This window comes from Narcine bancroftii, chromosome 6, assembly GCF_036971445.1.
Source record: "Narcine bancroftii isolate sNarBan1 chromosome 6, sNarBan1.hap1, whole genome shotgun sequence".
NCBI classification, from domain to species: domain Eukaryota; kingdom Metazoa; phylum Chordata; class Chondrichthyes; order Torpediniformes; family Narcinidae; genus Narcine; species Narcine bancroftii.
In genome coordinates this window covers 47,818,801-47,836,718 of record NC_091474.1, presented here as the reverse complement: position 1 = coordinate 47,836,718, position 17,918 = coordinate 47,818,801, and the positions used below count along the sequence as shown (strand labels likewise).

Below are 17,918 nucleotides of genomic sequence, written 5' to 3'. Positions count from 1 at the left end.
ATGCGAGCCAGCAGTGGGTAGAGGTTTTCTGGTTAATAAAGCCTTTGACTACTTCATGTCTGTGAGTGGTCGTTGATCACGCCACATGATGGAATAAGCTGCCCTTTGGACCGATACTTGGATAGCAATGGAGCTGAAGGTTCAAGTTCAAATTTATTGTCAGAGTACATAGATGACGTGACATTCAAACCTGAGATTCTTTTTCTTGTGGGCCAGGCAGAATTTCTACTTTTCAGTGTGTAAACTGTACTCAAAAAAAAATACATGTACAAAAGAGAGAAATGTAAACAAACTGATGGTTCAATACAGAAAAAATAAATATACATTAATAAGTAAAGAGCGCAAGTAAGAGTCTTTAAATAAATCTCTAATTGAGTTTGTTGTTGAGGAGTCTGATGGTGGAGGGGGAGCAGCTGTTCCTGAACCTGGTGCTGTGAGTCTTGTGACCCCTAGACCTTTCCTGATGGCAGCAGCGAGAACAGGGCGTGTGCTGGTGGTGTGGATCCTTCATGATTGCTGCTGCTCTCCAGGCAGAAGGAAATTTGATGTAATATCACATGTTCTGTAATATTTAGAAAAGGAATCGTGACTAGCATTTTTTGTGGCGATTTAATGTGTATTTATTGTTGGTGTTTTACTTTCCTGTGGCTGCTGTAATCAGGAATGTCGGTGCACAGTACTTGTGTATATGACAATAAACACTACTGGTCCACTGTCCAGGTGTGGGTGGTAGTTGGGCGTCCATTGTCACTGTCAAGGGGTGGTCACTGTGAAAGGGCAGTCACTCTCACTATCATGGGGCGGACACTAACATGGGGCCGTTACTGTCACTGTCATGGGGTGGTCACAATCACTGTCACGGGACTCATTGTTATGGGATTGTCACTGTCACGGGGCCGTCACAGTCACGGACAGGTCACAGTCGTGGGCTGGGGAGGGCCCCGCGTGGACCAATGGCAAGTGGCGGCGGCCCGGAAGCCTTGGCGCAGCCGGAAGTGAGGTCCGTGCTCCTGCGGTGTCCATGGTGACGGTAGCGGCGCCATGTTTAACGCCAAGCTGCTGGTCGTGGGCCCGAGAGAGGTGAGTGCGGGCGGCAAGGCAATGGCGTGTGCTCACATAGGGCAGGAGCGGCACGGAGAGAGGGATTAGATGGGGATGGGGCGGACCGGAATGTTGGGGGAGACGTGGGTGATGGGGGGCGGATGGGAATGATGGTGGACGGGGACGGGGGCGACGGCAGTGAGATGGTGTGATATAGAATGGACAAAAAAATTGGAATAGTAACTCTTTGTTAATTACCACTATCTTGGATCTCATTAAGTCATAGATTTATTTTTACAGGATGGAAACAGGCTCATTGACCCAATTGGTCTCTGCTCGGTCTCTGTCCACCCAAGTTGTCCTATTTCTTGTTGTGTTTGGCTTTAAACCTTTCCTATTCATGGACCTTTACTCGTATGCATAGTCAGACAGCACAAAAGCAGGCCCATCACCTCCATGCTGACCTCTTTGTCCACCTACATTATTCCCTTTTGCAAGCCTTTGGTCAATCCAGTGATCTGGATTGGAATTTCCCCCCCCCCCCCCACTGTCGGTAAGAATTGTGTACATTCACCCCATGACCTGTGCAGGTTTCCTCTGGGTGTGTTCTGGTGTCCTTCCAACCCTCCAAAGCATATGAAGTTTGTTGATTAATTGGGGTATTTGGGCAGCATGGGCTTGTGGGCCGGGAGGGCTTGTTACTCTGTGTAAATTTCACATTTAAATGGAATTTAAATTTAAAATGTAATGCACTTTCTAAATGTCTTACTGATGTTACAATTATACCTACCTTTACCACCTCCTTAAGCAACCCATTCTATATACCCACCACCCTCCGCCTGGAAAGGTGCCGCTCAAGTCGATTTTCAATTTTTCTCCTCTCACCTTCAATCTTTACCCTCTAGTTTTAGATTCCTCTACTCTCGGGAAAAAAACGATTGTAAACATGATTTACTTATATCATCACTGCACTCTTTCCAGATTAATGATATATTTCTGTAGCTGTGCACAATATTCCAAGTGTGGTCTCACCAATATCTTGTACAATTGCAACATGACATCCCTGCTTCTGAACTCAGTGCCTTTACCAATGAAGTCAAGTGTGCCAAACCCTGCTTTCATCACCCAGTCAGGGCCAGTGCCAGACTATTTTGTGCCCTAGGCCGGGCTGAGTGCAGGGTGAATGGTGACTAGGCTGAGTGGTGGGTGCAATACCTGACGTGATGTTCGATGTGTGCAGTACTACTTCCTCTCTCTGCCTTACCAGATTGATATGCTTGCTTGTAGCGTGTTAGTCAGAACCACATCATTCATGATTCAGAGGTGCCGAAGCTGTTGGAATCTCCCTTCAACAGTGCCCCTCTGAGGACTGCGCCCTAGGTGGCTGCCCAGCTAGCCTAATGGTAGTGCCAGCCCTGCACCCTATCGACCTGTGTTGTCATTTTCAGGGAACTATGTATCTGCACCCTTTTTCTGAATTACTCTCCAGGGCCTTACCAGTCACTGTGCAAGTCTTGAAAAGTGTAACACCTTGCACTTCTCTGAATTAATTTCCACCTGCCATGGTCCACTTCCCCATTTCATTTGGATCTTGTTGTAACCTCAGATAACCTTCTTCACTGTCTGCTATTCCACAAGTTTTGGTATCATCCACAAGCTAACTAATCACGCTGACTACATTAACATCCAAATTGTTAATGTGGATGACAAACAACACTGATATTTGCAGGACATCACTAGTCGGAAGCATCCAACTCACCTCTACATTTCACTTTCTTATCATCAGAACTATTCTGTATCCATTTGGCCAGCTCACGCTGGATCCAATGTGATCTGATCTTCCAGACCATCCTACCATGCAGGACCTTGTCAATAGCCTTGGTAAAGTCCATGTAAATAAGGTCTATCACCCTTCCCTCTTCCATCTTGGTTACCTCATCAAAAAAAGGGCAAATTTGTGAGACATGACTTCCCACTCACAAAGCTACACTGACTCTCCCTACCCCATCCTTGCCTTTCCAAATGCATGTTGATCCTGTCCCTCAGAATCCCCAGCAGACTCTTATTCACAATTAAGCCTATAGTTCTATTTTATCCTTTCATCCTTCTTTAGATATGACAAAACATTAGCCACCTTCTAGTCTCCTGGCACTCATTTGTGCTCAACAATGGTACATATATTTCTGCAGGTCTCCAGTTCTTCCCAGCTTCCTGTATCCTGACCAGGCCCCAGGGATTTATCTACTTTTTGCTTTATAAGACCTCCAGCGCCCCCTCTTGCATAATATGGATTCTATTCAAGCCATGACCATTTACTTCTCAGGATACCCTAGTCTTTCTCAATGGTAAAATCCAAGGCAAAATACTCATTTAGGATCTTGCTCATCTCCAATGCCTCCATGTTAATGACCTTGTTTATCGTTAAGTGGCTCTATTCTCTTCTTAATTATTCATTGCCCTTAATATACTCATAGAATGATTGACCTTAAGACATGGGAGCAGAAATAAGGTATCAGTGCATTAAGTCTGCCCTGTCATTCAATCATGAGCTGATCCATTTTCACAGTCACCCCCAATGCCCAGCCTTCTCCCCATAACTTTGATGCCCTGGCTAATCAAGAACCTACCAATCTCTGCCTTAAATATACTCAATGACCTGACCTCCACGACCTACACATATCTCTGTTCTAAGCAGATGCCCTTTAATCCTGAAGTTGTGCCCTCTTTTCCTAGACACACCCACCATGGGGAACAACCTTTCAATATCTACTCTGCCTTTCGACATTCAAAATGTTTCAATGAGATCCCCCCTCTCATTCTTATAAATTCCAATGAATACAGGTCAAGAGCTGTCAAATGCTCCTCGTATGCTAACCCTTTCATTCCCAGAATCATCCTGGTGAACCTCCTTTGTACCCTCTCCAACGTCAGTACATAGTTTCTTAAATGAGGAGCTCAAAACCGCTCATAATACTCCAAATGACATCTCACCAGTGCCATATAGAGCATCAACATCACATGCCTGTTCTTATATTTTATTCCTCTTGAAGTGAATACCAGCATTACATTTGGCTTCTTCACCACTGTCTCAACATGCAAGTTTACCTTCAGGCTCTCCTGCACAAGAACTCCCAGGTCCCTTTGCATCTGGGTATTTTCAGTTTTCTCTATTTTTTAAATGCTTGTTTACTTTTTCTACCATAGTGTGTGACCATACACTTTACGATATATTTCATTTGCCAGTTCTCTGCCCAATTCTCCTAATCAGTTTAAGTCCTTCTACAGCCTCCCTGTTTCCTCAACACTACCTGCTCCTCCACCTACCTTTGTATCATATTGGCTATAAAGCCATTCATTCTGAAATCCACATGGTTGGATAGATTTTTACAGAGCTGGGGAATTAATGAATATGGGGAAAAGGCAGGTAGGTGGAAGTGAGCCTATCATCAGATCAGCCATGAGCTGATTGAATAGTGGAGCAGGCTCGATGGGTGGGATGGCCTGCTCCTACTCCTATTTCTTATGTTTAAATTTAAATTTAGACGTACAGCACGGTAACAGGACACTTCAGGCCACAAGTTTGTGCCGCCCAATTAGACCAAAAAAACCTACACCCCAGAACATTTCAAACGGTGGGAGGAAACCGGAGCCCCCAGGGAAAACCTACACAGGCATGGGGGGAGCATACAAACTCCTTACAGACAGCTTAGGATTCAACCGTGCCGTCCTCATTCTTATAATTCAAATCATTAATATACAACAGAAGCGGCCCCAACACCAACCCCTGTAGAACACCACTAGCAACTGGCAGCCAACCAGGATATGATTCTTGTATTCCAACTCTTCTTCCTGCCAGTCAACCAATGCTCTACCCAGGCTAGTATGTTTCCTGTTGTACCATTGGCTGTTATCTTAAAAAGCCTCATGTGAGGCACCTTGTCAAATGCCATCTGAAAATCCAAATACCATCTCCCTTATCCAGCCTGCTTGTCACTTTTCAAAGAGTTCCTATAGGTTTGTCATGCAAGATTTTCCCTTAAGGAAACCATGCTGGCATTGGCCTATGCTGTCATGTTTCTCCAAATAACCCGTGACCTCATCCTTTATAATTGGTTGCAACAGACGTCAGGCCTAACCGGTCTATAATTTCCTTACTGCTGCCTCCCCATACCCCCACGTCTTGAATTGTGGGGTGACATTTATGATTTTACAGTCCTCCAGGGCCATGTCAGATTCTACTGACTCCTGAATGATCATTACCAAGATTGAGGATTCTCCGTCACCTTGTGTGCCAGAACTATTTCATACCCTCTCTTTGTCCTTCTGATTTCCCTCTCAGTACTCTGCAAAGGATCCACTTGATTTCACCTGTATTTAATTGGCATATGCCACTTTTGTTTTCTCAACCAAAACTCAATATCTCTGGTCAGCCTTGCCCTTCATTCCTGAATTCTCCTCTCATTTGGGTGGAAACTAAGAATATTGTCATGGGAACTTCTCAGGAAGGCTTGCATGTTGCATTTCTTTAGAGTATATAAATCTACATCTAAATCTTAATTATATTGTGCTGGTTCCTCTTGAATTAATATGTTCTTGGATTTGTCATTTTAGAGTGGAAAAACTGTTCTGGCAAATTTTCTTTCTGATGCAATCGAAGCCATTGGTGGTGACTATAGCCCTACTCAGGGAGTCAGGTACATGAACATCTTATGATTTATTTAAAAACTTGCCTCTTACAAATGAAGATGACAGAGTGGCCATAGCATACGAACTTTTGATATTTCCTAAAACTCGTGCCCAGCTGAGGTTAATGTGCTGTGTGATTACTTGCATTTGCTATAATCACAGTACAAGTGGTGGCCTCAGGGTAAAGAGCAAGAAAACTCATTCAACATCTGCCCCATTCCTGGGTGCCATCTGGTTAGCATGTGTTCATGTTGTTGCTGCTCAGGGTAGACCTCATCCTGACTCCACACCACAGTCTCACATTGTAATCACAGTCAACCTTTGTGTGTGTTTGCGCGCACGGTTGATGGTGATACTGCGACTTTATCTGGTTGAACTTTAAGAAAAGAAGAGGAGATTACAGTTTCAAATTGTTTGCCATTGGGGAACAACTTCAAATGAGAACTATCAATCTGGCTAATAACCAAACTGGCAAACAATCAGCGCAATCAAACTGTCACAGCAGCTTTCGTTGGTCCACTGATGATGCAATAGGCGTTACCCGCCACTGTGTCCTGACCCACCTAGAGAATGATACCTCACGCACAAGGTTGCTGTTCGTTGCTCAACATGATCGTACTTAAATGCTAGTGGATAAACTGTCCTCACTGGGACTCAGCACCCCGCTCTGCCTCTGTATAGGATTACTAGATGGCACCATCTCATGGGGAAAATAGTGCAGTGATATCCTGGGCTGAAAGTCTAAGGTATGACACTTCAACCAGGGGAGTATTTCCCCTGTCATATCCATTAACTTGAGTTTTGCTAGGTGTTGTCACGTGCTGTCTTAACATCAGAGGCAGTCACTCTCTGGAATTCAGCCCTGATCTGTCTTTGGACCAAGGCTGTGATTAAGACTGTAATGGTCCTTGGGAAACCCATTGGTGAGTAAATGCCACTTGATAAGAATGTTGGTGATCCCTTCCATCCTTTTGTTGATGAAACAAAATTTTTCATGTTAATTTGTGTTCCCTTGGCAATCATCATAATTCTGTGATTCCTCCACAGAGAATAGTTTATGCCTAATTATATCTTTTGTTTATTGTCATATGTATCAAGATGCAGTGATCAAGATTATTTTCATACTAGTTGAACATCTCATACATCATACAAGTGTGGCGCAGAATAAGGGTGCAGAGTTACCGAAAGAGATCAGTTGGGACAGAGCAAAGGCAACAGAATTTTACTATTTCAGAATCAGAATTTATTGACATGAACAAGTCATGAAATTTGATGTTTTGTGGCAGTGTCATAGAGCAAACATTCATATTATAACCATATTACGACATTACTATGAAAATAATAGTACACAGAGGGAGAGATGGGAATCGGACTTGGGTCCGACAGTTAATGAAGAATGGGGTAGGAACTGTGTCTGGACAGTGTGACGGGGATTGTCAATGCCAGATACAGGATGGTGCAATATATCTTCCTGTACCAGTTGTACCTTACACCTCAGAAACGACACAGATCAAAGTCAGAGATTTCAGAAATAAGTTTTAGATGAGGTGTGGAGGTGGGAACTTTCACCTACTCTACCTGGCTGTTCTCAAAGGTGAGACCTTTTTGGGAAGACCTAGGGGATATTCTTAAAAAAAAATTACAAGCGTGGATTTTCCACAGGACCCAGAGCTTATCCTCTTGGGGGATATTGGAGAAGTGCAGTTTAGAATGACTAAATTCCAAATTTTGTTTCTGAAGGTCACCTTGTCGGCAGCCAGGAAGTGTATAGTGGTTTCGTGCACGTCCGACTCCCAGCTAAATGCCACACGATGGAATATGGACATGCAGAGTTGCATTTCACTGGAAAAAAAATCACATATAATCTATAGAGGAAACATGACACATTCAGTAGAGTGTGGCAACCTTACTTGCAGTACATTGGTTCTCAAATAGATTGATTCCCCCTCCCCTCCCCCTTTTAAATAGGGATAAGGTTAAATTATCCCAGTAAGGTCAGAGGTGTGATTACGGAAATAGGACTTGGTGCAGACAATGCACCTGCTCTTTTCTTTTCAGGTCCTTAGTTTTCTTTTTCTTTTGAGTTTCTTTCTTTTTAGTGTTTTCTTTGAATGACATTGCCATTGTGATTTATTTTTTTTATTAGAGGTCGTGTGCCCCGTGATGAGTGGGATTGAGATATGTTTTTGAAAAGTATTCCCTGTGGTGGGTGGGGTGGGCGAGGGGGAGTGATTGGGACAAATATGGACTTTGGGTATGCATATATACATGGATAGCTTTGTTTATTGGATTTTGGAATCTGATGGCAGCGGGGAAGAAACTGTCCTTGTGCCGTTGAGTGCTCGTCTTTAGGCTCCTTTACCTTTTCCCCAATGGTAGCAGAGTGAAGAGGGCATGGCCTCGATGGTGGGGTCTTTGAGGATAGAGGCTGCTTTTTTAAGACACCATTTCATGTAGTTGTCCTTGATGGAGTGAAGTGTGGTGCGTGTGATGTCGCAGGCTTGGTGTGAGCTTGCAGGCGCCTCAGATCGAAGAGACTGCCATCCGTGCGGTACCGGATGTAAACAGCATCTTCATTGTTGGGGTCTTTCATGGCTTGGTTCAGCATCATGCTGAAGAAGATTGAAAAGATGGTTGGTGCGAGAACACAGCCTTGCTTCACGCCATTGTTAATGGAGAAGGGTTCAGAGAGCTCATTGCTGTATCTGACCCGACCTTGTTGGTTTTCGTGCAGTTGGATAATCATGTTGAGGAACTTTGGGGGACATCCGATGCGCTCTAGTATTTGCCAAAGCCCTTTCCTGCTCACGGTGTCGAAGGCTTTGGTGAGGTCAACCTCACCAACACTCTGGAGTTTATTCTTGTCCTGAGAGTTGGCATCTCCATACCAGGCAATGATGCAACCAGCCAGAATTCTCCCCATGGTACACCTGTACAAGTTTACAAGAATCTTTGGTGGCATACCAAATCTCCTCAGACACCTCACAAAGTATAGCCGCTGGCAAGCCTTCTTTGTGATTGTATCAACATGGACGCTCCAGGACAGATTCTTGGATCCCAGGAATTCTTGACCCTCTCCACTACGGACTGTTTTGGGGTTATTTCAGGAGTCTGATAATATCAAGAAAGAACCAGTCCTTGAATTTGGTGGTGTGTGATCTCAGGCTCTTGAATTTTCTTCCTATTTGGAATGGGGTAAGGTTGGTGAAGAGAGTGTGGCCAGGGTGAGATGAGTCCTTTAATGTGGCAAGGTAGGGGGAATTGTAGATGAGTCAACGAAAGGGAGGGTGTGTGTGATGGACTTTACCATGTTCGCAACCTTCTGCAGTTTCCTGTAGCCTTGATCGGAGCAGTTCATTATCCGACACGATTTCAAGTATCCCTGCTGACGATCTGTGTTCTACACAAGATAACTCTAGATTTCCAGTCCATCTGCAGAACTGAAGTCATTCATTTCAGGAATAACTTTTGTAAATGGATGGAACAGTGTAGTGGTTAGTACAATGCTAATTACAGTACCAGCAAATCAGATTCTAATCCGGCATTGTCTGTAAGGAGATTGTGCCCTTTCCCAGTGTCTGCACTGGCTTCCACTGGGTGCCCTGGTTTTCTCCCACATTCTAAAGTCATATGAGATTAGTAAGTTTTGCATTTAGTAAGGGTGCATTTTGGTGGCACAAGCTCATAGGTCGAAAGGGTCTATTGCCATGTTGTATATCTAAATTAAATTAAAAATTAAATCTCAATCTCTTCAGCACTCTCCAAAGTCTACATTTTTGCTTCTGAGTGATTTGCAGAACTGGACACACTTGCATTTATGGCTAAGCAGTTCAGAGCAAAGGTTCATTATGACTTCCTTGCTCTATATTCTGTACAGAATGGATCCTTTTTGCATTTTAACTACTTTGTCAACCAACCCAGGCATTCTCAATATACTACAGCCTCAGACTCCCTGTCTCCTACTTTTAGAATTATGCCCTCCAATTTTATTGTTTATTCCCATTCTCACTCACGTCACAGATCTCATTTAGCAATGTTACATTTCATACCTTATCATTGAACTGTCCACATCTGAAGAGTCTGTATTTTCCTGGTCTACATTTGATCCTACCTGCTGTGCTTCAGCAGTGTGTCAGCTTTTGAATTTTGTTCACACAGGTTTTTGTGTTAATGATGATTTAAAAAAAAACGTTTTGTTTTCTAGAGTCCTGGAATTCGAATGTCTAAATGTGAATGCTGGCGGTAAAAATGTTGGATGTGAAGTGGAACTCTGGGACTGCTCTGGTGATCAGAAGTAAGAAAACAGCAGATTTAATAAATTTGTTCATTATAGCAGGCACTAGTTTGGTCCCTCAAGCACCAACAATGGATGAAAATAAAATTTACCCAGAAATCAGGCAAGAGCCCAGGTCCAGACAGTGCAGATCTGAACCGTGCTTGAGATGGGACGGACCTTCAGGGGAATTGCCTTCTAAAGTAACGGCCATTAGAGTGGTAAAATGTGAAAGGAAACCATTGAGATGATTTGGAATTGTTAGAGTTTAATTGCAGAGTTAAACTTGACCAAAATTACATTTGGAATTGGGGCATAATTTTAATGTTCCTATCAAATTTAAATGTAATGATGATTTACAAGGATGACCTGACCTGAAAGGGACCTCATTGGGACAGATTGAAGAGTTTGAGGCACTTTTCGTTGGAACAGAGAACACTGAGTGGTGGTCCGACAGTAGCCTTTAAAAAATGAGAGGGATCGTAGGGTAAAAATTCTCTTTCTTGTACTCTAACTTTATTTCAATGATATTTGACTAGTAGTGGTGTCCCTATGGTACATGTCTTGCACATTTCTGTAATTTTCCTGCAGATGTGCTCCTCTATCTCTCACTCTTTGGAAACCTACAGTATATCTCATCTGCAACCAAATGAATTCTGTTCTTATCCCTCAATAGAGTCACAGAGATTTATCGCAATGAAACAGAGGCCCTTTGTCCCAATTTGTCCATGCTGACCAAGTTGACTACCTAAGCTAGTCCCATTTACCTTCACTCACCCCATATCCTGAGCCATTTTCATCCATATATCTATTTAAATATCTTTCAAACATTGTTATTGGCCCCTCCTCTACCACTTGGCAGCTTGTTCCAAACATCCAACACCCTTTGTATGGAAAAAAGTGCCTTTCATGTGCCTATTAAATCTTTCCCATCTCGTCTTAAATTTACATCCACTCGTTTCACACTCCCCTACCTTGGGGGCAAAGGCTATGAATATTTACCTTATCTACATCCCTCATGATACACATTCACGCCTTAGCCTCCTACACAAAAATGTCCTAGTCTATCTAGCTGTCAAACTCTCCAGACCCAGTGACATTCCTCTGAATCTTTTCTGCACCCTTAATGACATCCTTCCAGTAGCTGGATGACCAGGACTGCAGACAGTACTCATGTGTGCTCTCACCAACATCTTGTCCAGTTGTATCATGATACCCCAGCTCCTGTACTTAGTGCCCTGACCAATGATGGCATGTGCCAAATGCTTTCTTCACCACCCTGTCTACTGCCATGATTAGCATAGCAGTTAGTGTAATGCTATTATAGAACCAGCCACCTGGGTTCAAATCTGGCGCTGTCAGTACGGAGTTTGTATGTTTTCTCATGTTTGTGTGGGTTGCCTCTGGATCCCCTGGTTTCCTCCCATCCTTCAAAATGAACAGGGATTATAGTTTAATTGGTGTATTTGGAGGGCATGCACTTGTAGGCCAGAAGGTCCTGTTACCAAGGTCATATTGTATGCTCTTTCCCCTCTCCCACCCACCCCCCAAAGTTAGCCATTTTAGCCCTGGGAAAAAGCCTCTGGCCATACACAATCAATGCCTCTTTTCATCTTGTACATCTCTCTCAGGTCATCCCTCATCCTCCATCATTCAAAGGAGAAAGACCAAGTTCACTCAACCTATCCTCATAAGCCCTAGCTCTGTTGACCTTGCTTCATAAGACATATTCTCCAGTCCAAGCAACACTTGTAAATCTCTTCTACACCCTCTCTGTAGCATCCACATATTTCCTGTAATGAGGTGACCAGAACTGAACACAATATTCCAAGTGGGGTCTAGCCAAGGTTTTGTATAGCTGTAACCTTACCTTGCAACTCTTTAAACTCAATTCCATGGATTTTTTTTTCATACTACCAATAAGTGGTAATTCTACCTCACCCGCAGGAAAAAAATCTCAAGGGTTGTGTGTGATGACGTACATACTCTATGACAATAAATCTGAAAGACAAGATACACCTTCTTAAAAACACTATCCACATGTGCAGCAGCTTTGAGTGTCCAATCGACAAGAACTCCAAAGATCTCTCGGTTCGTCCACAGTCCTCCCAGTAACATAGTTTTCTCCCTTCAAATTTGACCTGTGGATGTCTGCCTTATTTTTATCAAAGAAAAACAGCTCACACTTGTGGAGTTAAATTCCTTGTTCATTTAGATCCTGTTGGAAGAGCATTCTTTCTCTGTAACATTATATGAGCTCTCTCAGTCCATTCGCTCATTCTTAAATAAAGTTACATTTTAAAATTTATAAATTTTCTAGACATTTCCATTATTGGCACACAGCTGTTTGTGCTGGAGGTTTTACCACCTTATTCACATACAAGCATTCCTAAGTTGTATTTGAATTCCTCACAATCTGCAAATCTACATAGAACAGTACAGCACAGGAACAGGCATTTTTAATCCAGACAAGTGTGAGGACGGTTCATGATTGGCACAATGTCACGATGGCAACTTAAACGGATCCTACCATCCCCTACTTGTTCATGTGCCTCTTCAGTTGGATAGTGTCACAGATAGTGTCAGAGATAGCACCTGATCCAGAAGTTATAGATCCATGAAACCCACAGTGAACTGATAGCTTGGATTCAAAATTGGCTGATAACTCAAAGATGATGCTGCAGCCTTGACCATTCACTCTGACCTGACCCACCGAGAGATTGATGCCTCGTTCGCCAGGCTGCTTGCTGTTCATTGACTTCAGCTTGGCATTCAAATACAATTATGCCTCAGAGGCTGGTAGATAACGGTCCTCACTAGGACTCAACACCCCTCTTTGCCACTGGATTCTGGATTTCTTGGCCAAAAGACCACAGTCAGTCTGGGTTGATAGCAAAACCACAGGTTCCATCACACTGAGCACTGGCCACCTCAGGGCTGTGAGTGCAGCCCTCTTCTGTTTATGCTGCTGACTCACGACGGTACTGCCACATTCAGTTCTAACAGAATCAAGTTTGTGAATGATGCAACAGTAATTTCCCTCATTGGCAACAATGAGTTGGTTTACAGAGAGGAGGTTGGAAGGCTCGTAAAATGGTGCGAGAACAACAACCTGACATCAATGGTTCCATTGAGGAGAGCACAAAGTTCCTTGGTGTGGATATAAAGGGCAACCTATCCTGGACCCACATCTTGTTACAGGAGCACAATTCAGAGTGTCCTGTCTCCCTGTGTGTGATGTGGTAACTGTAAAGCATCGGACCAGGAGTTAATACAGAGGATCATCAAAATGGCCAAGAAGATCACGGGGTCTCCTTTCCTCTAGTGACATACATTTACTGTGAACATTGCTTTAATAGGGCGCAAAGAATTACAGAGGACCTTTTCTACCCAGAATCCTTGACCCACTACAGGTTCAGGACCATCAAAATCAGGACTGTCAGGCTGGAAAATAACTTCTTCCCACAGGCTGTGAAATTGAAGATGAGAGTCACTCATCCCAAATTATTTATATTTATTTTAAATTCTATCTTTATATACCATGCCTTGTGTGTGTGTGTGTGTGTGTGTGTGTGTGTGTGTGTGGGGATGCGCACTTTAGTCCGTGAAACGCTGTTTCATTGGGTTGTATCTGTACTGTCAGGTGGTAATAAACTTTTTTTTTTAATTTTTTTTATTTTTCACACAATAAACCATATTGACCAAGATACATACAGACATTTTTCTTCTTAAATATATACAGTGTCGTTTTCTCCCCCTTTTCCCCCCTCCCTTCCCTCCCTCCCTCACTCCCTTTCCCATTTATTTAAAGTTAAATCTATAAGATACATTAAACCCGTTAAACAATGTTGTCACTTAATAAAAATAAACAAGAAATTTTACTGAGTCAGTTCTTTTCATTATCTTCTCCTTCTGTCATTTTAGGTGGTGGAAGTCCACGGTAGGATTTCTCTATTGTGTTTCGTGTATGGCTCTAATTTCCAGGTTGACATAATACATTTTTTTCCTACAGCTAGGGCTATCATAACAAATCTTTTTTGTGCTCCATCCAAATCAAGTCCAAATTCTTTGTTTCTTATATTACTTAGGAGGAAGATCTCTGGGTTTTTTGGTATATTGCTTTTTGTGATTTTATTTAATATCTGGTTTAGATCTTCCCAAAATCTTTCCACTTTCTCACATGTCCAAATTGAATGAATTGTTGTTCCCATTTCCTTTTTACAGCGAAAACATCTGTCTGATACTGTTAGGTCCCATTTATTTAACTTTTGGGGTGTGGTGTATAGCCTGAGTAACCAATTATATTGTATCATGTGTAACCTCGTGTTTATTGTATTTCTCATAGTTTCAGAGCATAGCTTCTCCCATGTTTCATTCTTTATCTTTATGTTTAGATCTTGTTCCCATTTTTGTTTAGGTTTACCATTTGTTTCCTCGTTCTCCTTTTCTTCCAGTTTGATGTACATGTTTGTTACAAATTTTTTAATTATCATTGTGTCTATAATCACATATTCAAAATTGCTTCCTTCTGGTAACCTCAGACTGTTTCCCAATTTGCCCTTCAAGTAGGTTTTCAGTTGGTGGTATGCAAACATTGTATCGTGAGTTATATTATATTTATCCTTCATTTGTTCAAAGGATAATAATTTATTTCCCGGAAAAACAATTTTCTATTGTTTTGATCCCTTTTCTCTCCCATTCTCTAAAGGAAAGGTTATCTATTGTAAAAGGGATTAGCTGATTTTGCATCAGTATTAGTTTTGGTAGTTGGTAATTTGTTTTATTACTTTCTACATGAATCTTCTTCCAAATGTTGAGCAGATGATGCAATACCAGTGAATTCCTACGTTGTACCAATTTTTCATCCCATTTATATAGTATAAGTTCAGGTATCTTCTCCCCTATTTTATCTAGTTCTAATCTGGTCCAATCTGGCTTTTCCCTTGTTTGATAAAAATCTGATAGGTATCTTAATTGTGCGGCGCTATAATAATTTTTAAAGTTTGGTAGTTGTTTGCCTCCTTGTTTGTACCATTCTGTTAATTTATCTAGTGCTATCCTCGGTTTCCCCCCTTTCCATAAAAATTTCCTTATTATTTTCTTTAACTCCTTGAAGAATTTCTCTGTTAATTGTATTGGTAATGTCTGAAATAAATATTGTATCCTTGGGAAAATGTTCATTTTAATACAGTTTATCCTTCCTATCAGTGTTAGTGGTAAGTCTTTCCAATGCTCTAAGTCGTCTTGTAATTTTTTCATTAATGGATGATAATTGAGTTTATATAGATGGCCGAGGTTTTTATTTAGTTGTATACCTAGGTATCGCATTGCTTGCATTTGCCATATAAATGGCGATTCTTTCTTAAACTTTGAGAAATCCGCATTATTCATTGGCATTGCTTCACTTTTATTTGCATTGATCTTGTACCCCGACACTTCTCCATATTCCTTCAATTTCCTATGTAATTCTTTTATTGATATTTCTGGTTCTGTTAAGTATATTATAACGTCATCTGCAAATAGACTGATTTTATATTCCTTCTCTTTTATTTTTATCCCTTTTATTTTCTGTTCTTATCAGTTCTGCTAGTGGTTCTATAGCCAACGCGAACAGTGAGGGAGATAGTGGACATCCCTGCCTTGTTGATCTGCTTAAGTTAAATTGTTTTGATATATATCCATTTACTGTCACTTTTGCCAATGGTCCCTTATATAATGCTTTAATCCAATTAATATATTTCTCTGGTAGGCTGAATTTTTGTAGTACTTTGAATAAATAATTCCATTCTACTCTGTCAAAGGCCTTCTCTGCGTCTAAAGCAATCGCTACTGTTGGAGTTTTATTTCCTTCTACTGCATGAATTAAATTAATAAATTTACAGATATTGTCTGTTGTTCGTCTTTTTTTAATAAATCCAGTTTGGTCTAGATTTACTATTTTTGGTACATAGTCGGCTAATCTGTTTGCTAATAGTTTAGCTATTATCTTATAATCTGTGTTAAGTAAAGATATTGGTCTATATGACGCTGGTACAAGTGGATCTTTCCCTGTCTTTGATATTACTGTAATTATTGCTGTTTTGCATGAATCTGGTATGCTTTGTGTTTTATCAATCTGGTTGATTACTTCCAGAAAGGGAGGAATTAATAAGTCTTTAAATGTTTTATAGAATTCTATTGGGAATCCATCCTCTCCTGGTGTTTTATTGTTCGATAGTTTTTTTAATATCTCCTGTAATTCTTCTATTTCAAATGGTTTTATTAATTTATTTTGCTCCTCTGTTTGTAATTTCGGTAGTTCAATTTTAGTTAGAAATTCATCTATTTTGTCTTCTTTTCCTTCGTTTTCAGTTTGATATAGTTGCTCGTAGAATTCCCTGAAGTTTTCATTGATCTATGTAATTATATGTAATTTGTTTGTCCTTTTTCCTTAATGCCAATACCATTCTTTTAGTTTGTTCTGTCTTAAGCTGCCACGCTAGAATTTTGTGCGTTTTTTTCTCCTAGCTCATAATATTTCTGTTTTGTCTTCATTATATTCTTCTCCACCTTATATGTTTGTAGTGTTTCATATTTTATTTTTTTATCTGCCAATTCTTTTCTTTTAGTTGTATCTTCCTTTATTGCTAATTCTTTTTCTATATTTGTTATTTCCCTTTCCAACTGTTCTGTTGCCCGATTGTAGTCCTTCTTCATCTTAGTTACATAACTTATTATTTGCCCTCTGATGAACGCTTTCATTGCGTCCCATAGTATAAACTTATCTTTCACTGATTCCATATTTATTTCAAAGTACATTTTAATTTGTCGTTCAATTAATTCTCTAAAATCCTGTCTTTTAAGTAGCATGGAATTTAATCTCCATCTATACATTCTTGGTGGGATGTCCTCTAGCTCTATTGCCAATAACAGGGTGAGTGGTCCGATAATAGTCTAGCTTTATATTCCGTTTTCCTAACTCTCCCTTGAATGTGGGCTGATAACATGAATAGGTCTATCCTTGAGTATGTTTTATGTCTACCTGAATAATATGAATATTCCTTTTCCTTTGGGTGTTGTTTCCTCCATATATCCAAAAGTTGCATTTCTTGCATCGATTTAATTATAAATTTGGTTACTTTGTAATTTCTGTTAGTTTTTTTTCCAGTTTTATCCATGTTTGAGTCCAAATTAAGGTTAAAATCCCCTCCTATTAGTATGTTCCCTTGCGTGTCTGCCATCTTCAAAAAGATATCTTGCATAAATTTTTGATCTTCTTCATTAGGTGAATATACATTGAGTAAATTCCAAAATTCTGAATATATCTGATATTTTATCATTACATATCTCCCTGCTGGATCTATTATTTCCTCTACTATTTTGATTGGTACATTTTTATTGATTAATATAGCTACTCCTCTGGCTTTTGAATTATATGATGCTGCTGTTACATGTCCTATCCAATCTCTCTTTAATTTCTTGTGTTCCACTTCAGTTAGATGTGTTTCTTGTACGAATGCTATATCAATTTTTTTCTTTTTTCAGTAAATTTAACAGTTTCTTCCTTTTGATTTGGTTATGTATTCCATTAATATTTAAAGTCATATAGTTCAACATAGCCATTTCATACTTTGTTTATCTTTCCTTTCCTCATCATCACCTTTCCTTCTTATCCATTTCTGCTTTCTTTTTTTGAACACTTTATAAGACAACATTTCTAAAACATAAAATATTTCCATTATTCTCCTATCTAAAATTCCTTTAACCCCACTATCCCCTCCCCTTCCTGAGTTGCCCTTTGTACCTTGTCGGGCAACCACATCTCCCCTCTCCATTTGAATTTGCGAATTTGCTTGCAAGCGTCAACTGATTTCGCAGTGACTGTATTTCTTCCCCACCCAGTCCCCCCAGAAAAGATTTTAATCTTCATATATAACAA

General features: G+C 40.7%; 1 protein-coding gene across 2 annotated transcripts in view; it reads left to right on the top strand.

Moving 5' to 3' along the window:
* Positions 1–913: 913 nt before the first annotated feature.
* The window catches only part of ift22 (intraflagellar transport 22 homolog (Chlamydomonas)), a 44,838-nt gene continuing 27,833 nt past the window's right edge, over positions 914–17,918 (top strand). Inside the window, exons 1-3 of one of the 2 annotated variants that reach the window (XM_069884918.1) lie at positions 954–1,080; positions 5,653–5,735; positions 9,932–10,021. In XM_069884918.1, the coding sequence (XP_069741019.1) occupies positions 1,042–1,080; positions 5,653–5,735; positions 9,932–10,021 (212 nt within the window). In that variant the 5' untranslated portion in view covers positions 954–1,041. Of the gene's footprint in view, positions 1,081–5,652; positions 5,736–9,931; positions 10,022–17,918 lie in introns of both variants that reach the window. The other variant, XM_069884917.1, reaches the window with a different exon arrangement.